The sequence below is a fragment of the Arachis duranensis genome, unplaced genomic scaffold (assembly GCF_000817695.3).
Source record: "Arachis duranensis cultivar V14167 unplaced genomic scaffold, aradu.V14167.gnm2.J7QH unplaced_Scaffold_232527, whole genome shotgun sequence".
NCBI lineage: Eukaryota > Viridiplantae > Streptophyta > Magnoliopsida > Fabales > Fabaceae > Arachis > Arachis duranensis.
In genome coordinates, this window is record NW_026264853.1 from 1,040,326 (window position 1) to 1,059,961 (window position 19,636).

Below are 19,636 nucleotides of genomic sequence, written 5' to 3' on the forward strand. Positions count from 1 at the left end.
AAATTTTTTTTTCATATAAATTCAACTAAATTATTTTTTTACGCATATTTTTCTTTTTTTTTTAATTGATTTTTATTGTATCAATAAAGTATTAAATCAATTTAATTATTAAAGTAACTTGATAATCATTTAGTATCGCTATATATATATACATAGTATGCTACACAACTTGTATTTTGGGCCCAGCGTGTCACCAAAGATAAAGAAGGGATACGTAGGCACTTCATATACCGGAAACAAATTTCTATAGAATGATAGTGACAATAAGTAGTAGGTAAGAATAAGCAAGAGTAAATACTCATAATTGTTTATGAGATTCACGTAAATATCTATAGTAATTTATAAGATTTTGATTTTTTTATTGTAGTTTTTTAAATAGAACTCCGAGTATTTAAATTGGTCCTTGCCCATATTTCAAATGATGATTCATCACCGAAGCGCTGAGGTGGCCTTGAATTGTCATGCTAGAAGACTCCCAACGACTAACTGAACTGGCTAATTTGTAATTTGTATCCATATTAGTCCCTTGTACTATATGTAACCCTAAATTTCCAAATTCTCAAATACTTCATCCTTTTGTCTTGTTCATCTCTTCTTCTTCTTTCATATACTTCTTCCTGTTCTTACACAGTTCCACCTGGGGCTGCTACTCATGTCGATGATGGGTGGTGGTAGCATTGCAGGTGGAAGCTCTGTTCGTTTTCCATCTAGCTGGAATCAGACTAGAACACAAACGAAGAGCAGAAGATCGGTCTCGCTAGAATGGTGCGGCTGTGGCTGCAGGCCGGTCTTCAGATGGTCTGGCACATATTTGAATCCGAACAAATCGTTTTATGGCCGCCCCAACTATAATGTGGGTTAGAATAATTACTTGTGTTGTTATGATTCTCCTCCCCTGACTGTTCTTGTGTTGTTCCTCTCTGAACTTTGATCCTTTTTTGGTTACAGACAAGTGGGAAGAGATGGTGTAGGCTTTTTGTGTGGGCAAATTCTGTGAATGAAGAACAGGTTGAGATGTCAGAATCGTGTGGGGGATGAAGTGAAGATGAACTTTGATTGGAGGCTTCGAAGGTTGGAGGAGGATGTCCAGATGCAAAAATTGATTACCTAGACGTTAGTGTTAGCTGTGTTTGTATTGATAGTGTTGTTGGTGATCCTGTATTGTAAATGATGAATTAGTTGGTGGTTTAGGGTTCCCTGTCAGCAACAGATGTAAAAAATGCTTCTTGATGGAATGAAAAATGCTGTTAACTATGAAACCGTTGTTAAGATAAGTTCCATTGTTTATAAAAAAAACTGCTTCTTGATGGAATGAAAAATGCTATTAACTATGAAACTGTTGTTAAAATAAATTCCATTGTTTATGAAAAAAATAAAAAACTGCTGATTGAATGGTAAACTACAAAGCATAGTATATTAAGATAAATTCCATTGTTTATCAGAAAAGAACAAAAGATGAAAGTAAAAGGCAGCCTAGAAACCATTATGCTGCACTCTGTAGTTTCATCAAAAGTAAGGCCAAGGCATATCAAAAAGGCCTTTGGATCACAATTCACGATCTAGTCATTGCATGATGGAAAAGACTAATAACACAAAACAGAAACTCCTAGGTAGATGTATCTAAAGTCTTCAGTTTTTCTTTCTTTGCAGCTTAAATCTTGGCGTTGGCAAACTTTAAAGTCGTGGCTGAAGATGCACCCTGCAAGGGGTCCACTGTTGGTGCGGTTGGCAGCAGAAAGGATCGTCTTCTTGGTGACAGCTTCAAAGGTCTTTTCTGAATTTAGAGGCATCTTCATCTCCTCTGAGTGCCAAGAATTGGTGCCATCTGAGTCAACACCTGAGTCTAGTCCATCCTCTGCACCTTCATGAACACAACCCACAAATCCAAGGTCAACTTTAGTGTTGCTCACCTCCTGCACCAAACTATCATCTTCATGTAATATCTTCTCCTTCCCATTACCTAGTGGATTAGTATTTCTCTTACCCATTGCTGCATGTACCATGTTTCTCCTAATCCTACTCCAGTTTTAGGATCATTCCCTGTAGCCTCAGAATCAGAGGAACTACCCTCATCTGGACCTGGTTTAAATAGGCTATCCTCTTCACTATCAGAAGAGTCAGAAGATACATTAAAAGGAACTTCATTGTTAAACACTTTGCTCCTGAATCCTCTAGCAGCTGACCGTGTACAGGGTCTCCTGAAAATACTTGATCTATTGGACAGTTTCTGCTTGTTGCTCTTATTTGATTCAGTGCTCTGACTGGGCTTTGTGGGCTGGCTGGTTTCGATGGGCTTGGTGGGATTTGGGGGGGTTGGTCTTCTTGGGAGGGTTGATTGTCTTGGGAGGATTAGCATTTTTTGTAAGCATCTTGGTTTTGGAATGTGATGGTTGTGATTGCCGTGGAAATGTTTTGTTTTTTTTTGTTTTTTGGACTGAATTTGCAAGAAATATTGGGTACAACCTTTGAAATAGGAGCAACTATGAGTGCATTAGTCTCATTGAGTGGGGGACTCACATCAGCATCTGTACCTGCATTACACCCCTCTCCACCATTGTCATCCAAGTACACAACTGTGTTGTCTCCCTGTAACACCTCTGGCACTGACACTCCATGCTCGAAATATACATCAATCAATCCTTTATTTGTCCTAGCACAATTCACCATCGCTCTTATCTCTTTATCACTGTTTACATTTCTCAACCCATTATCCAAGCCTTTTCCAGGAACATACCACCAGCACTATTTTATGACATTGTACCCAAGCTCCTTATGGTAGTTTCGTATGTAGAAGACATCTAGAGTATCAGTGTCTAGATCACCTAAATAGACCTTGTTGTCCAGAGAATATACCATAAAGCCTTTTGCATTTTTTTTGAAGTCACCCCCATGATGAAACATGATGTCCAACTTCTCTTCCATCTGCAAGAAATTTTAAAATTTTCCTTAGTACAGGCAGAATTTGAAAGCCTACTAATGCATTAAAAAAATTAATCACCACAAGAAAACATATTTTTCCAATCCTGCATACAACTCCCTGTTTCATTCGTGTTAAATAGAGCAACCCCACAAACCCCAACCAGCCTTCAAATTTTAGACACTACAATGACAACAAAACTCCAGAACATCAACTACACTAACAACTTGCATATCATCAACCAACACTGTATTGAAAATTCAAAGTAAAAAAAAAAGAAGGTTACTTTGAGTCCGATCACAAAGTCAGAACCTCATACTTATGGTGAAGGAGGGGAAGAATGATAACAACTTCTGGTCAGATTACTTTTTCTCTCAAATTTTCCTAAACCCAGTGAATACAACCCTATGGCTACACCATTGATGGGGAGATGAAGAAGAAGTCAGAGGGTGGAAGAAGAAGAGACGAGTGAAGTGAAGTGTTTGTGTTGGGAGAGAAAACTTTTTCGCATACTAAATAACACCTAAACGGCGTCGTTTTTGGCTTTCAAGGGCACCAAACCCAAAACAACAACGTTTTGGACCCCTCTCATGTGGCAATCTGAGGCCACGTCAGTGCTTCAGTGATGAGTCATCACCTGAAATATGGTCAGGGACCAGTTTGAGTGCTTGGAGCTCTATCTGAATGACTACAATGAAAAAATCGGAATCTTAAGGATTACTATAGATATTTGCGTGAATCTCAGGGACGACTATGGTATTTACTCGAATAACCAAACCTTTGGATGCCTAATTCCTTCATGGCAAGTTTAATGTGATGCCTAATTCCTAATAAAATAATAATATTAATGAATATTAATATTAGAGTCTTTTATTTATATTTTTTATTTTATATTTATTTTTTTATTTATTTATTTTATAACACCATATTACATCAATTAATTTGACAAAAATAATATTGTTACACATTTATTAATTAGTAGCAATAAATGTTGAAATTTAATATAATGTATGTAATAAGGAAATGTGCTAACCTGTTGATACGTGAAGAAGCACTTTGAGCTTAGTACATTTGTTAGCGAAATTCAATACATGCTTAACTCCGAATGTGTTAATACTATAAGAGTCTAGCAGTGAAAATAACACAAATATCCAACACATAAATAATATGAAAGCACTCACAATACAATATGGCAGTAACTATGAACAAGCAAATATAGCAAGTAAGGCAATAATAAGAACACACCGAGATTTTAACGTGGAAAATCCCCTCAAAGTGAGAGGTAAAAATCATAGGTCGTCCAGACCAATGAAATAGCTCCACTATAATCAAATGAGATACAAGAGAGTCTAAAACAAAGTACAAAAATGTGCATATAACCAGTCAAAACATCAAAGCACCAAAGCTTACAAATGAGAAGCAAGAAGATGAAATATACCCAAAAAAGAGCTGCTGCTCGAAGCCTATTTCTCCCTCTGCAAATCTCTAATTAAAATCTCCATCGTTCAAAATGAAGAACATGATGTGAATAGTCTGAAGTTTAAATTTTACGTTGATCCAACGGTGAAAGAATGAGAAACTTCTGTTTAAAGATTACTGCTCTGTGTAAAATCAGGAAATCTATGTTCTCTCTTGCGAAGCCAATTTCTCCCACTGCAAACCTTCAGTCATCACCTTCACTGACTAGAATGAAGAATAAGATGAGTGAAACATGCAGTCTAAATTTCACGTTAATCCAACGATGAACGAATGAGAAACTGCCATTTGACATTTACTACTTTGCATAAAAACGAAAATTCTGTTTTCCCTTTTCTCTCTCACTTGGTGGCTACTCTCTCTCACTTTCAAAAGACCCCCAAAAAATCTGATTAGGGTTGTGGCACAATGGGTGCAAAGAGACACCCTCAAAAAGTTGGACTTGGGCCTCACAAAGGAGAGAAAAAAACCCAACAAATCTCCCCCTTCTCGACTAGGTGGAGGCCCTCGCCATTTCGGTGATCAAACAACATGTTTCAAACTTTTCTCTTGACAATGCTTTTGTCATTATATCAGCACCATTGTCATCAGTGTGAACTTTCTCAAGTTCTAACAACTTGGAATCTAACACATCCCGTATCCAGTGATACCTAACATCAATATGTTTAGATCTTACATGAAAAGTAAAATTCTTGGCAAGATGAATAGCACTTTGACTATCACACAACAACACATGACGGTCTTGCTTGAAACCAAGTGCTACAATAAACTTCTTCATTCACAACAACTATTTACATGCTTCAGTTGCTGCAATAAACTCTGCCACTGTGGTAGAAAGTGCAACACACTTCTGTAACCTTGACTGCCATGAAATAGCTCCCCCTACAAACTTGACCAAATAACCTGAAGTACACTTTCGAGAATCAATATCTCATGCCATGTCCGCATCAGTAAAGCCAACTAGTAAAGGTTTCTCACCACCAAAACTCAAACTCAAGTTAGTTGTACCTTTGAGATATCTCATAATCCATTTAACAGTATTCCAATGTTCTTTACCTGGATTAGAGAGAAAACGACTCATAGTACCAACTACATGAGCAATGTCTGGTCTAGTACACACCATAACATACATCAAGCTTCCGGCAGCTGAGGCATAAGGAATTTCATCCATTGCTTGTTTCTCCTCATCAGTGGTTGGACACTGCTTGCTGCTCAACTTAAAATGAGGAGCAAAAGAACTAGCAACACATTTGGCATCATTCATGCCAAACCTTTGAAGCACCTTCTTTATGTACTTCTCCTGTGACAAATAAAGCTTCTTGGAATCTCTGTAACGAGTAATAGTCATGTCCAAAATCTATTTGGCAGGACCCAAGTTCTTCATAGCAAAGAACCTGCTCAACTGTTTCTTCAACTCAATAATCCTCAAAGCATTCTTGCCCACAATCAAAATATCATCCACATAAAGCAAAAGAATGATAAAATTACCATCAAAAAATTTTTTCACAAATACACAATGATCTGAAGTTGTCTTATGGTAACCATGCTCCCCCATAACAGATTCAAACTTCTTGTACCACTGTCTTGGAGCTTACTTCAACCCATAAAGACTCTTCTTAAGCTTGCACACAAAATCTTCCTTTCCTTTAACAACAAAGCCCTCCTGTTGCTCCATGTAGATTTCTTTGTCTAAATCACCATGAAAAAAAGTTGTCTTCACATCCATTTGCTCAATCTCTAGATCAAGAGACACTGATAATCCAAGCACAGCACGAATAGATGACATCCTCACAACAGGAGAAAATATCTCTTCATAATCAACACCTTTTTTCTTGTTAAAGCCTCTAACAACCAATCTAGCTTTATACTAAGGCTTAGAATTGTGTTCTTCATTCTTGATTCTAAATACCCATTTGTTCTTCAAAACTCGAATACCCTTCGGTAGCTTCACCAACTCATAGGTATCATTCTCAAGTAAGGACTCCATTTCTTCTTGCATAGCTTCATGCCATTGAGCTTTGCTTTCATCTTTAACAGCCTCTCCAAAGCATTTAAGTTCTCCCCCATCAGTCAATAAAACAAACTCATGTGGAGAATACCTTGACGAAGGCTTCCTATCCTCTCTCTTGTAGACCTTATGAGTGCATTTGCAGGAATTTCCAAAGCTGGTTGTTCATCTGGATCATCATCACCAACTTCATCAAGTATCAGATCAACTGTTCCATCTTCACCTGCACTTGTATCATGCTCATTATTTTGAGCTTCAACTCTACCATCTTCTACCAGAGGCATAGAGGGAGTAATATCCAAGTCAAAAGAAATCATCACTAGGCTGAATCATTGGCTTCTCTACATTATCAACATCCTTCAATATTTGGTCTTCAACAAAGACAACATCTCTACTCCGAATCACCTTCTTGCTAACATGATCATAAAACCTGTAACCAAACTCATCCATGCCATAGCCAATAAAAATACAATGCCTAGTCTTTACATCAAGCTTAGATCTTTCATCTTTGGGAATATGAACAAAAGCTTTACATCCAAAGACTCTTAAATGATCATAAAAAATATCTTAACATGACCATACCTTCTCTGGCACTTCAAATTGCAAGGGAACAAATGGTGTCTGGTTCAAGATATGAACAACGGTGTTTAAAGTTTCACCCCAAAAGGATTTTGCGAATCCAGATTGTGACAATAAGCACCTAACTCTTTCAACTAATGTTCTGTTCATCTTTTTAGCCAAGCCATTCAACTGAGGAATCTTCAGAGGAGTCTTCTGATGTCTTATACCATGCTCTTTGCAATAAGCATCAAATGGACCTGAGTACTCACCACCATTGTCAGTACGAATACATTTCAACTTCTTCCCATATTCTCTTTTAACAGAAGCTTGAAATTGCTTGAACACATTCAAAACTTGATCTTTGGTCTTTAAAGTGTAAACCTATAGTTTCCTAGAATGATCATCAATAAAGGTTACAAAATAGATAGACCCTCCAAGTGTTCTTGTCTTTATTAGCCCACATACATCATAATGCACCAAGTTAAGTATCTCTGGCTTTCTTGAAGGCGGGTGACTCTTGAAAGAAACCCTGTTTTGTTTTCCAACAAAGCAATGGTTGTACTTTTGCAAAGCAACCTTACAACCAGATAAAAGATTCTTCTTGGATAACATATTCATGCCCTTCTCACTCATATGACATAATCTCTTTAGTTTCATCAACAAACTCAGCAGCATTAACAACATCTTTTACAATCTTTGCTTGAGTTAAATAAAGAGTAGAGTGTCGTGTACCTCTAGCAACAACCATGGAACCCTTGGTGAGCTTCCAACTATCACGAGAGAATGAACTATCCAAGTCTTCATCACACAACTTACAAACAGAAAGTAAGTTCAACTGAATATCTGGAACATGTTTTACACGCTTTAAAGTCAACTTGGTATCGTTGAAGGTTTCTATGCAAACTTGTCCAACACCGACACATTTTGCAATACCTTGATGATCCATTTTCACATCACCAAAATTACCAGGAGTATAAGACGTAAACAAATTTCTCCTAGATGTAACATGAATAGAAGCACCACTATCAATCACCCAACTAGTGCTATTATCAACAAGGTTAACAAATTCAAACTCCTCAACAACAAGAAAATCATCATGAATTACATTAACCTTGTCTTCCTTGCTACCATCATCTTTATTTGTGCTCTTGGCTTTACTTGCCTTGGCTTTCTCCATCTTTAGCTGCCAACAAAATTTCTTCACATGTCTCTTTTGACCACAATGATGACACTCAATATTTTATATTTTTCTTGAGACTTACTTCTGCTTTGATCTCTACTTTTAGGACCTCGACTTTTGTTTCTCCCCCTAGACTCAGAAACAAGAACATCTGAATGTGTAGTCGATGTACCTTGTGACTTTTTTCTATTTCTTCATTCAAAACACTACTCTTGACAAGATCCATAGAGATTACACCATCAGGAACAGAATTAGACAATGACATTCTGAGAATTTCTCACGAGTCTGGTAAGGAGCCAAGAAGTAACAATCCTTGATCCTCTTCATCAAACTTGATACCTATGGAAGATAACTGATTCATAATTCTTTGAAAATTATTCAAGTGATTTGTCGTTGATGTCCCATCTGTATATTTCAAAGCCAACAACTGTTTGATAAAAAACATATTGTTATTCACAGTTTTCCGAGTATACAATTGTTCAAGTTTAATCCAAAGGGTCCAAGCATGTGTCTCTCCAATAATATGGTTCAACACATTATCATCAATCCACTGCCTAATATATTCACAAACTTGTCTATGCAACAAAGTTCACTCATCATCAGAGTTATCATTAGACTTCTCTGTACCAAACACTAGTTGATGAAAATTCTTAACATAAAGCAAATCTTTCATCTTTGACTTCCACAAACCATAATTAGAACCATTAAGAGTGATCATCCTACTAGTATTAGTATTAGCTTCTATAGTTCACAGAATGACAAGCCCAGAAAAATACCAACAAGCTCTGATGCCAGTATGTAAGAGCCTAGTAGTGAAAATAACGCAAATATCCAACACAAGAATAATATGGAAGCACTCACAAAATAATATGACAGCAACTATGAACAAGCAAATATAGCAAGTAAGTAATAATAAGAACACACTGAGATTTTAACGTGGAGAGAGGTAAAAACCACGGATCGTCCATACCAATGAAATAGCTCCACTATAATCAAATGAGGTACAAGAGAGTCTCAAACAATGCACAAAAATATGCATATAACCAACCAAAACATCAAAGTACCAAAGTTTACAAATGAGAAGCAAGATGAAATATACCCAAAAAAATAGCTGTTGTTCGAAGCCTATTTCTCCCTCCACAGACCTCCAATTAAAATCTCCACCGTTCAGAATGAAGAACAAGATGTGAAGAATCTGCAGTAGTCTAAATTTCACGTCGATCCTGTTAATGTTGCAAGTGTGAGGCATATTGAAGTTAGTCCCACATCAAAGAAAGCACGGAAGAGTGAGGAGTTTATAAGATGAGAGACACATTAACTTACTACCTTAAGGTTTTGAGTTGGATGTGGCGTCTTCTCATCTTATGTTATCTCATTTGATTCCTCTCCGAAGTCTCTCCGGTGGTCGAGAGCCCCACGGTGGCCCAACAAAGTGGTATCAGAGCCGATGGTTAATCGGTCTAGTGGTTTTAAGAGGTATTCAAGGTGAAGCATCGAAAGTCTTCCCGAAAAAGGTGGTCCGGGCGGCGTGTCCCGCGGTGTTTTAAGGCGGTGTGATGGACGAATACTCGTGGTGGAGGAGCTAGAAAGAAGGGGAGTTGATGCTTGATGTGGAGGCTCACACTTGAGGGGGAGATTGTTAATGTTGCAAGTGTGAGGAGTATTGAAGTTAGTCCCACATCAAAAAAAGTAAGAAAGAGTGATGAGTTTATAAGATGAGAGACTCATTAATTTACTACCTTAAGGTTTTGAGTTGGATGTGATGTATTTTCGTCTTATGTTATCCCACTTGATTCCTCCTCGAAGTCTCTCCGGTAGTCGATAACTCCTCACAATAATATACCAAATGCGGCATTGTATCTGCATTTAATAACAATAATATTTAGAAGACAATAAAAAAGAAAAATATGTTGTTATTACGTGGTTATATACAAAATTTAATGATTTCAAATAATTGATATATATTTATATGAACATGTTTGTTAACAAAAAAATTAATAAAAACAATCAGAACTTATTTCATTTAGTATCTATTAATTACTGTAATCATTAATAAATATTAAATAAAATAAATTCTGACTTTTTTTATTTTTCTAATATTATTGATATTTATATATACCTTTCATCAAAATTAGTAGTTGCAGCAATATTAACTATAATATCAGTTTGATTGCAAATATGATCCATTAGAATGGAGTCCTTCAAATCCAAGTCCTGTTTAGAAATGTCTCCTGGTACCACACTCAACTTTTCTGACACAAAGGAATTGAACTTTGTACCCAACTTTTCCTTTAGCAATCTAAACAACTCCTTTTCTACGATCTACATACATATAAAAATGTAAGCATACAACACAGGAATATCAACTATGATAGACATATTTTGAATTTTGAAAAAGATTATAGAATAATATACGAATACATGCATGCACATACATAAAAATATAAGATAAATTAAATAAACAAATAGAAGATATAATTAGACTATAAATAATATGATTCCACATGCATGCCCAGAAGGTTTGCTTTGCTTTGATTCTTTTATCGCACTCTTCTCTTGGTGTTAATATTTATAGGGGAAGCCAAGCACCTCACATTTTCTATCCATCTAACAAAAAATATCTCCAATTATTACGATGCATGAACTTGATGGTGATGTAAATGCATGTGGCACACTCATTGTCGCAAAATTGAGAAGTGTGAATGTCACACTCTTAATTCGTTCACAGAACCTACCTAAATTATTATAATTAATTAAGTATATTTGCAAATGCACGTGAAAATATGGCTCATGAGAAACAGATTTGTGTCTCCCATCAACAGTTTAATTTGTGGACCCTATCCCTGTTGTTAAAGTATTCACCACCCATGAAAAGAAAAATAAAAAAGAAAAAGTAGTATTAATTATTATTACGATTTCTTTTATATTTTCGCGTTACTTAGTTAGAGCAGGTTAATGTTCAAACTTTCAAGGAGTAAAGCAACTTAGACATAATTTAAAAGAGAAAATATAGGTGAACAACGTAAATATTGAACAATAGGAACAATAGTTTAAAATAAAAATTATTTAAATTAGATTAACAATAAATTAAATTTATTTAAAATTTTGAATTTAATAATTAGGATTAGTTAGTAATTACGAGTTTATTGTACCAGTTATAAGAATCAGATCGGATCGACCGATTTAATCGAAAAATTGATGAACTGGATTTCTGGTCGGTCCAGTTGATCAATATAATCGGACAAGGAATAGAATTGGATTAAATCGTTTGGTTTTGATGAAAACCAGAGAATTGGTGGTTTTTGTTCATCGGCCAGTTCGAAAACTTTTCTTAAAAAAATTTATTTGCCAAAACGACGTTGTTTTGGATTTTTAGAAAAAAAAAATGGAACACTTGAACCCATTACCCAATACCCCCATCCCCCAACCCTAATCCCCTAAACGGTTAAATGGTAACCCTCCCACTACAAGAAATTACTAGAATAGCGACCGATTTAGCAACCATTTTTTTTAAATCAGTTGCTATTAGTTTAGCGACCGATTTTGGTAGTCGATAAAACCTTGGTCGCTAAATTCAAAATAGCGACCGACGCTAAATTCAAAATAGCGACCGATGTTGGTCGCTAATATTTAGTGACCGATTTTAGCAACTAATTTTCAACCAAGGCCACCTAACCATACAAAATACTTTCGGTCGCTAACAAGATCGGTCGCTAAATAGCAATATTTTTATCACTAAATCGGTCGTTGAGGTGTTCGGTCGCTAACTTTTCAGTCGCTAATAGCTAACTTCATAATTTCAAAATCAGTTGCTAAATCAGTCGCTACTACTGCCTTCTAATTATAAATTTTAACTAAATTTCACATATATCACTATTAAAATTTAATTTTTAAATATAATTCTAATTCAACAAAATATATAAATAATCAAATATAGGTAACTATTTATTAAGATCAAATGTCAATAATTATTGAAAATCATATAAAGATAAAATGAAAAATAGATTCTAATACAAATAAATTTATATTTATATATACTACATATATATATTGAAAAAAAATGAAGACAGAAACAAATCTACACAAATATAACAAATTTATATTTATGTATACTACATATATGTGATGCTGTCATCTTTAATCATTGATAATGACCTCTTCAACTTTGACATAATTTATCAAAAATCTGCAAGATCAATCACAAACTTCTAGTTATAATTTATCAAAAATCTGCAAGATCAGTCACAAACTTCCAGTGTAAGTTTCAAAGTGAATCACATTGATTTACAGCATTTAATCAATCAACATAAAGAAAAAGCAGTAGCAGATTCGATTATAATTCCAGTAGCTTTTGACTGGATGGTTAAATGACCAAAGGCCACCGATTCATGTTATATAACTATTACTCGTGTAATCGTGTATTCCATTATAGAACATACATCCTGCTCTTTTTAGTTACATTTTCAATTTGCATAGCCCAAATTGGACCTAAGTCGAGGCAACACTATTATTTTTCCACATCCCTTCTTACATATAAATTTTGAGCTTCCTGCCAATTGTCACTAACTCAGGTTTGCTACAAACAATGGTGTATGTACTTCTTTGGAAGAGCAGGGATACTGCCACTCAAATTTGTGTTTATGAAAAATAAAAACATAGAGATAGCATAGCATATTGACACTGATTTCTGACTTGAATTAGTTCCCTTCCATTGTCAAGCCAATATCTTTCTCACATGAAATTCATCTTGATTGAAAATTGACAATATGGATCAACATATGGAGAACTACTTATTCCCTGTAACTGAGATTTATGTATTACGAAAATGCTCACCTCTAAAACATTGTAGACCACATATAATTTGATTGTTCCTTGACCACGGATCATATGATATATTAAGCTGATATCTGAGGCAGCATGATTTTAAGGATGAATAACACAAATTCAGTATATAGCATTATAGCTGATCAACACAAAAATTAATGATATAACATATGACCATAGGAGCATAGAATCAGAAGACCTGTCTGTTGCAGAAGAATGATTCCACAACTCATAATAAGAAAGCAGCCAAAATCTGATAATTCCATAGCAGACAACCTCTTGAACTGCCTGGCACAAGCATGATAAGGTCAAATTATAATACTAAAATTGATGGACTACAATATTTTTTAAAACTGAACATAAGAATTGGGATGAACAAGAGGATACTAATCAAAGTACAAGAACAAGTTGATTTTGTAGTAACAGAGACTGATCTTATATTCAGCTGAAAGAGTCAGCGACTAATACAGTCTAGATAAAGTTCAAAACTTCAGGGCCAATACCATATCCACTGTCTAACTAGATTTGGACCAACTGCTTAATCTAGGATGACACGGTTCACACATTCATTTCGCACTCATCATTCAAAGATCTACAGATATTTAAAGGCGTTAGTAAGATTGTAATAGATGGATTCTATCCAAAAAAAGATGATTGCAACAGAGGGACACTGCCTAAATCACTAACTCAAATTGAAGAAATAAATGCTGCGGAATTTTGAATTTTCTATAACCTAGAATCCCACATGCATGCCCAACTAACATTTTATTTTGAGGGAAGAAAATTTAGTAAAGGTGACAAACCTTGTCTTTAGAAGCTTCCAAGCGGTCATCATATTTATTCTTGTTGGCATGATAGTTAATAATGAAAGAAATGAATCGAAGCAGACAAAGCAGCCAACATCAATAAGCTGCAATTACATTCTGTGTTTGAGTTGCCACAACAGAAAATGCACTAGTAGAATATGCTACTATATGTTAGCAAGGGTAAGGGAAGGTTTAATGTTTTTCATTTTTCCCTGAAACTTCTTAGTTTATTCCAACTATTGTGAAGGTAATATAGGCAGCTAAACCAGGAACACATATCCATAAACGACAACACAAAACTATAACTAGAGTCATTTCAAATTATCTTCCCATTTCGCACTCATCACTCCTCCATGATTCTTACCATAGTTTTGCAACCACTTACTTTCTAAACCCTGAAACTAGATCTTAACCAAGCTTTGGCATTGCAAATCCTTTTGATTTTTCCTTGCAAAAGCCAATTCCCGGTGCTTTTTAAGGCCTATCTAGGATGTTCAAAAGTAATAAGCAACCAAATCAATACAAGCTAAAGCTAATGAGATATAATGAAACTATGCAAAGCGTCGATTAAATTCAGTTCTTAACCATAAAGATGATTTTAACTGATACAAGAGGAGAAATGCTGGCACATATTGAGGCAGCTATATGCAACTGTGTGTACACTACTTTAATAAAAGAGTAAGGGATTCAGAATCTAATTCCTCTCTTATAAACCAAGAGCGCTTATATCTAAGTATATTATAATTCATCTAAAAGATCAGTACTCAAGCTTGTCCAGCTGTGCAATCTTTGAGAACTTTGAATACTAAAGTATTCAAGTTTTTGTCTCTGTCAGAATCCATTTGCAAGATATGGTACTTGAGTCCAACATCAGAAGTATGGTGCTCTCTCAAAGTTCTTATCAGTCTCAAAGTTCTTAAAAGTTTAATTAACTTCTATCATACTATGTGCAGTAAAAGAATGTGCGCAAGAAGCTACTTTGCCAAGTTTAAGGCTCAAGAAAAATAAGAGATATAGCTCCATAAGATGTATACAATTGAAAATTTAACCAGCCAGATTATCAAATTGAGCAGCTAATCATTCTAATACAAACATAAAATTTATAGGAGAGAAATGAAGTTTGATAAGAAAAAATGCCGCTAGATGATTTATCAAAAGGTCAAAGGAATAATAATATATAAATGTCACATGTAATGAATATAGTTTATCCATCAAAGAATATAATGATACCTTTTATTATCGTGGATTTGCCTTGAAGCTAATCAACTAAAGAGAGCTTGAAGTTAAGAGATCTCCACCCAACAGGAACATTATCAATGTCCCCAGCATACAATCGATCTACCAATAAGCCTCGTAAATAAATGTTGATACCTGGATATATAGCTATCTGCCTAAAAGAATCCAAAAGTAACAAAATTTATATAATTAAGTACACATGCAAAATCACTCATCTTCGTTCGTTCATTATTATATTGTAAGCAGTTAAAGTTTTCAACTTTGTGGAGTCAAGGTCCAGAATATTTTTGACAAATCCAAAAGATTAGAAATAAAATAAAATGAAATTAAAAGTTAAAAGTAATTTTTTGAAAGAATGAGAAATGCTTAGAAGAAAAAGCTATCCTTGTAAGTACATACCAGAAATAGGGGCCGACGAAGAAGGTGTCGGAGTAGAAAAATCTGATGGCAACCTGACTAGTAAAGAAGTTGTTAATGGTCCATGTGAACTTGCCAGTTGTTAAAACCTTTACTTCTTGTTGCTCGTTTTCCATTATCCTTCCACCCGCCAAGTGAAACCCCAAAGGCCCAAAGTAATCAACAAATGCTCAGAGAAAGTATTAATATAGAAAAATTTCTCTTATATATCAACAAATATTTCAAGAAGCTTCTTGAGCAGAAAGAAACAAACAAAAAAGTTATTAAAGCAAACATAGCACCACACTCGTTTTGTTTATTCTTATTGCCAACTTAACTCTGATTATATTACAATGGCAATGCAGTGCATCATAGTCTCTTCAATTATCAGCCAAACAAATTTTAAAATAATTCCTATCCTTTTTTTCAGACATTGAGATAATTAACTTCCAAAGGAGCTTCGGAATTTATCAAACAGATCATGTGCAATATTTCTCATTCAAAAACAAGAGCAATTTATCAAATGACTCATGTGCAATATTTTATATTCAGAAGTAGAAGCAATTTATCAAACAGGTCATGTGCAATATTTCTCATTCAAAACTAGAAGCAATTATCAAACAAATTGCACCAAAATATTTCTCATTCAACGAGGAGGGAAATTCTCAAAATCTGGAGCTAATTCCCGAAAATGGAAAATTCTCAATCCAACAGAACAAAGGAAGGAAAAAATTGCAAAAGTAAAAATGGAAAGAAGAGGGAGAAGAGGAAGTAAGAAGCACTTGGAACGTAGTCGTAGCTGCTCTTGAGACGATCTTCGAGTTCTATAAGGACCGGCTAAACCGTTTTACTAAAAATAATAATTTTAAGTGTTCGGAATAAATTTAAATTTAGAAGTTTTAATTTGAAAATATAAATGTGAAATTTGATTTCAGTGAATTTTTCTAAGTTGAAAAATGTATTTTTTTTGAAAAAATTTTGTAAAAATGTGTACAGTCTGTCCAGTACCGCGTATTTTGGAAAATAAGATTTTAGAGAATTGATTTATTACTTTGAAAGGATAAAAATAATTTAGAATTGAAAAACGGGTACTAATCTTAAAGGTTTTGACCCAAAGTAAACTAAACGGACTAAAAACGCTAACGGGTTGGACCGGACCCAAACTGGACCCAAGGTCCAACATATATAAGTTCATTAAATGAGTGTTGAGCTCATTTTCCTCCCCAAAATGAGAAAGAGCTCGGATTGAGAGAGAAGAGAGGTGAGGGTTTGGTGGCACTATTCACCTCCACCTTCCGAGAGCCATAATTTGAGCTACGGACCTCCGATTGATGAGCCGTTTGCGGCCACGCAAAGCTCTCATCGAGCTCTAAGTTTCTATCTAAGTAAACTTGGTAAGAAATTTCTTCTCAATCCCCAGTTTCCAGCCCTAGATTTCTGCGCGTTTTTGGGTTCGGTTTTTGAACAAGTTTTGTAGTTTTGGTTGTTTAGGTGATCTCTAGTAGCGGATAATTGTTAGAAATTGTCCCCAACCCTCTTTGGATAAGGTAAGTTGCTCATAAACCCTTGTAGTGTTGTATGTTGTGGTTTCTAGGTTTTGATTTTGGTGATATATGTGTTGTTAGTTTGAGCTTTGGTGCTTGTTGGAGTTGGCTTGGCCTTTTGGAAGCTTGTTTGGACTCAAAGTGGTGGTTTGAGCATATTGAGAATCGGCCAGGGTATGGTTTCGATTTTCCTTATATATGTAATATGTAATGTTTCTGGAGACTTAAACTAGTTGGCCCTAAGATAGGATTGGATGTGGTTGGTGTATGCTTAATTATATGTGAATTGATGGTAATTGTTGGTTGTCTTTTATTATTATGGTTGATGATGTTTGTTGAAAATTGTTGGTATCAACAAGTATTGATGTTGGGTTAGATTATGTATGAGGCATGTGAATTGTGATGAAGATTTTATGAATTGTATATATATTGAAGTGTGATTATGATGTTGTTGAGGGAATTGATGATTGGTGTTGTTGATGATAATTGATAGATGAAGTGGTGGTGTTGTGTAGGATGAATCCGAATGATAATAATGATGATTATATGATTTGATGATGGGTGTTGAGATTTAGTATAGTTGTTGAGAGTTGTTGATGGTTGTTGAGTTGTTGAATGATGAGATATGATGATTTATGATGAATTGATGAGTTTTGATTATGTTGATGAAAGTGTTGCATGATAATGCATGATTATTGATGTTTTGGAATGATTGATAAATGGCTATATTAATGTTGATAGCATGACATTGGAGGATGATATTGAAATTGATGATAATGATGGTTGGTAAGGGTCGAATGATATTTGATTAATCGGAATTGATGGTTACATATGGTGTAGTGGTAAATTAGAGTATGACAAATGGTAAAGATTTGATATGGGATAGAGTTAATGTGGTTTTAGTTGGTTTGGGTTGTGAAAGTTGATAATTTGATATTCTTGTGAGTTTTGGTAAAGAGGGAATTTTGGTGAACTTTGTATGATCATAATTTTTTCCTGGTTTTCAAAATTTGTTGAAGTTGGTTTAGAATTGAATTTTATTGAAAACTCTTCGAATTGATATAAAATTTGTAAAATTTGGATTTTTGTAGAGAAACTTATGATCATTCAAAGTTTGGTGTCAAAAACTGAAATTCTATAGAGTTGCAGAATTTTGTGATTTCTGGTATGTGCGCACGCACAGCCTTGTGCGCATGCACAGCCCTGTGAAATTTTAACCTGTGTGCACGCACAGACCTGTGCATACGCACACGCAGAGGCAGGCAATCTGTTTAGAGCGTTAGCACAGCTTGTGCGCGCACATACCCAATGAGGATTTATAACATGTGCGCACGCACAAGTTGGGAAGGTCATTCTGTTGGGAGCGCTAGCACGCCTTGTGCGAGTGAACAGAATTATAAAATTTGGTACCTGTGCATACGCACACCCTTATGCGTACGCACACGTTTTGAAACTTCTCCTGGCGTGTGCACGCACACCCCTGTGCATATGCACACGCCCTGTTTCTCAAACTTACGCTTTGTTTTCAACTATTTCACCTTCCCATCAAGCTTGCAAACTTCTGTGACACCATTTTTAAACTCTTGGGCTTAATTTTGGATATTAAAATATGGAAAATGTCCTAGGAGGTTTATTTGGGTTTTACTTTGAAAACTTAGCAAATGGAGGATTAGATTTCTAGTGTATTGAGGATGAGTTGGTCGAGAGAGAAGGAAGAGTAGTGAACTTGGTGATTTCTGGCAATGAATTGAGAAATTAACGAACTAGTAAGTTCAGAATGGAAAGTTATTAATTGAGGATGGTTGTGATGAGTTAAGAACTTGGAAAGGAATGCTGATGAAATGATTGGAATATATGAGAGTGTGCGGAGTCTATATCTCTGGCGTAGTAGATTGTTCTGCTGCATGACAAATGGTTGTTGAGAGTGTGTAGGGCCTATATCCCTGGCGTAGCAAATTTTCCTGCTGCATAAGTAGATGTTGTTGAGAGTGTGCAGGGCCTATATCCCTGGCGTAGCAGATTTCTCTGCTGCATGACTAGTTGTTGTTGAGAGTGTGCGGGGCTTATATCCCCGGTGTGGCAGATTGTTCTGTTGCATGATTTGTTGTGGTTGGTTCCTTCTTTGTTGCAGGAAGTGTGCAGGGACTATATCCCTAGTGCAGTAGACTCCCTACTGCATGAGTGTGTAGGGCACTATATCTCTGACGTAGCAGATTCGCTGCTGCATGAGTGTGCAGGGCACTATATCTCTGGCGTGGCAGAAAAGGCTACATCCGGGAGGATGTGTCGGGTTGGCATTTACGAACCGACAAGTTATATCACAAGCCAATAGGACAAGCATTCATCATATGCATCTTTTATATACTTGTTTTCTTTGAACTTGAGTTTGCCTATTGTATAACATGCCTACTTGCTTCTTGAATTACTTGTTGTAAATGAATATTATCTGTGTTTTACTTGCTTGCATTTATCTTGTGTTTGTCTGGTGATGGGGAGGTTAGGTAGGTGGTGGTGATGGGATCGCATGGAGGTTAGGTTGGCGAAGGCTATGGGATATAGCGGTGTGATTAGCATTAGTTAAAGCTAAGTTTAGAAAACCATGTTTATTGTCTAAAGTTTACGTTAATTATATTTGTTCTAAGCTTGAATATCGGTTTGATGTCAAGTTCTAGGATTGCCTTTGGCATC

At 35.6% G+C, this 19,636-nt stretch overlaps 1 protein-coding gene and 1 long non-coding RNA gene across 2 annotated transcripts; both read right to left on the reverse strand.

Moving 5' to 3' along the window:
- Positions 1–8,731: 8,731 nt before the first annotated feature.
- LOC127744223 (fatty acyl-CoA reductase 3-like) lies at positions 8,732–10,821 on the reverse strand. Its single transcript, XM_052256504.1, has 4 exons — positions 10,777–10,821; positions 10,262–10,464; positions 9,986–10,002; positions 8,732–8,883 (listed from the first exon to the last, which is right to left on the reverse strand). Exons 1-4 carry the CDS (start codon positions 10,819–10,821, stop codon positions 8,732–8,734), a joined length of 417 nt encoding a protein of 138 aa, XP_052112464.1.
- A 1,441-nt stretch (positions 10,822–12,262) lies between these two features.
- On the reverse strand, positions 12,263–16,213 carry LOC127744274 (uncharacterized). The gene is made up of 5 exons (XR_008005295.1): positions 15,408–16,213; positions 15,003–15,163; positions 13,166–13,254; positions 12,976–13,049; positions 12,263–12,328 (listed from the first exon to the last, which is right to left on the reverse strand). It is a non-coding gene; the product is annotated as an uncharacterized LOC127744274 (long non-coding RNA).
- Between the last annotated feature and the right edge of the window lie 3,423 nt (positions 16,214–19,636).

What these genes read in the sequence shown, in the direction of transcription:
- LOC127744223 (XM_052256504.1), bottom strand. Translation starts at nt 10,821, where the DNA reads ATGAGTGTGCCACATGCATTTACATCACCATCAAGTTCATGCATC. An exon ending in CACCATCAAGTTCATGCATC is followed by an intron (nt 10,465 to 10,776) that starts GTAATAATTGGA and finishes ATATGTATGTAG; the next exon opens with ATCGTAGAAAAGGAGTTGTT.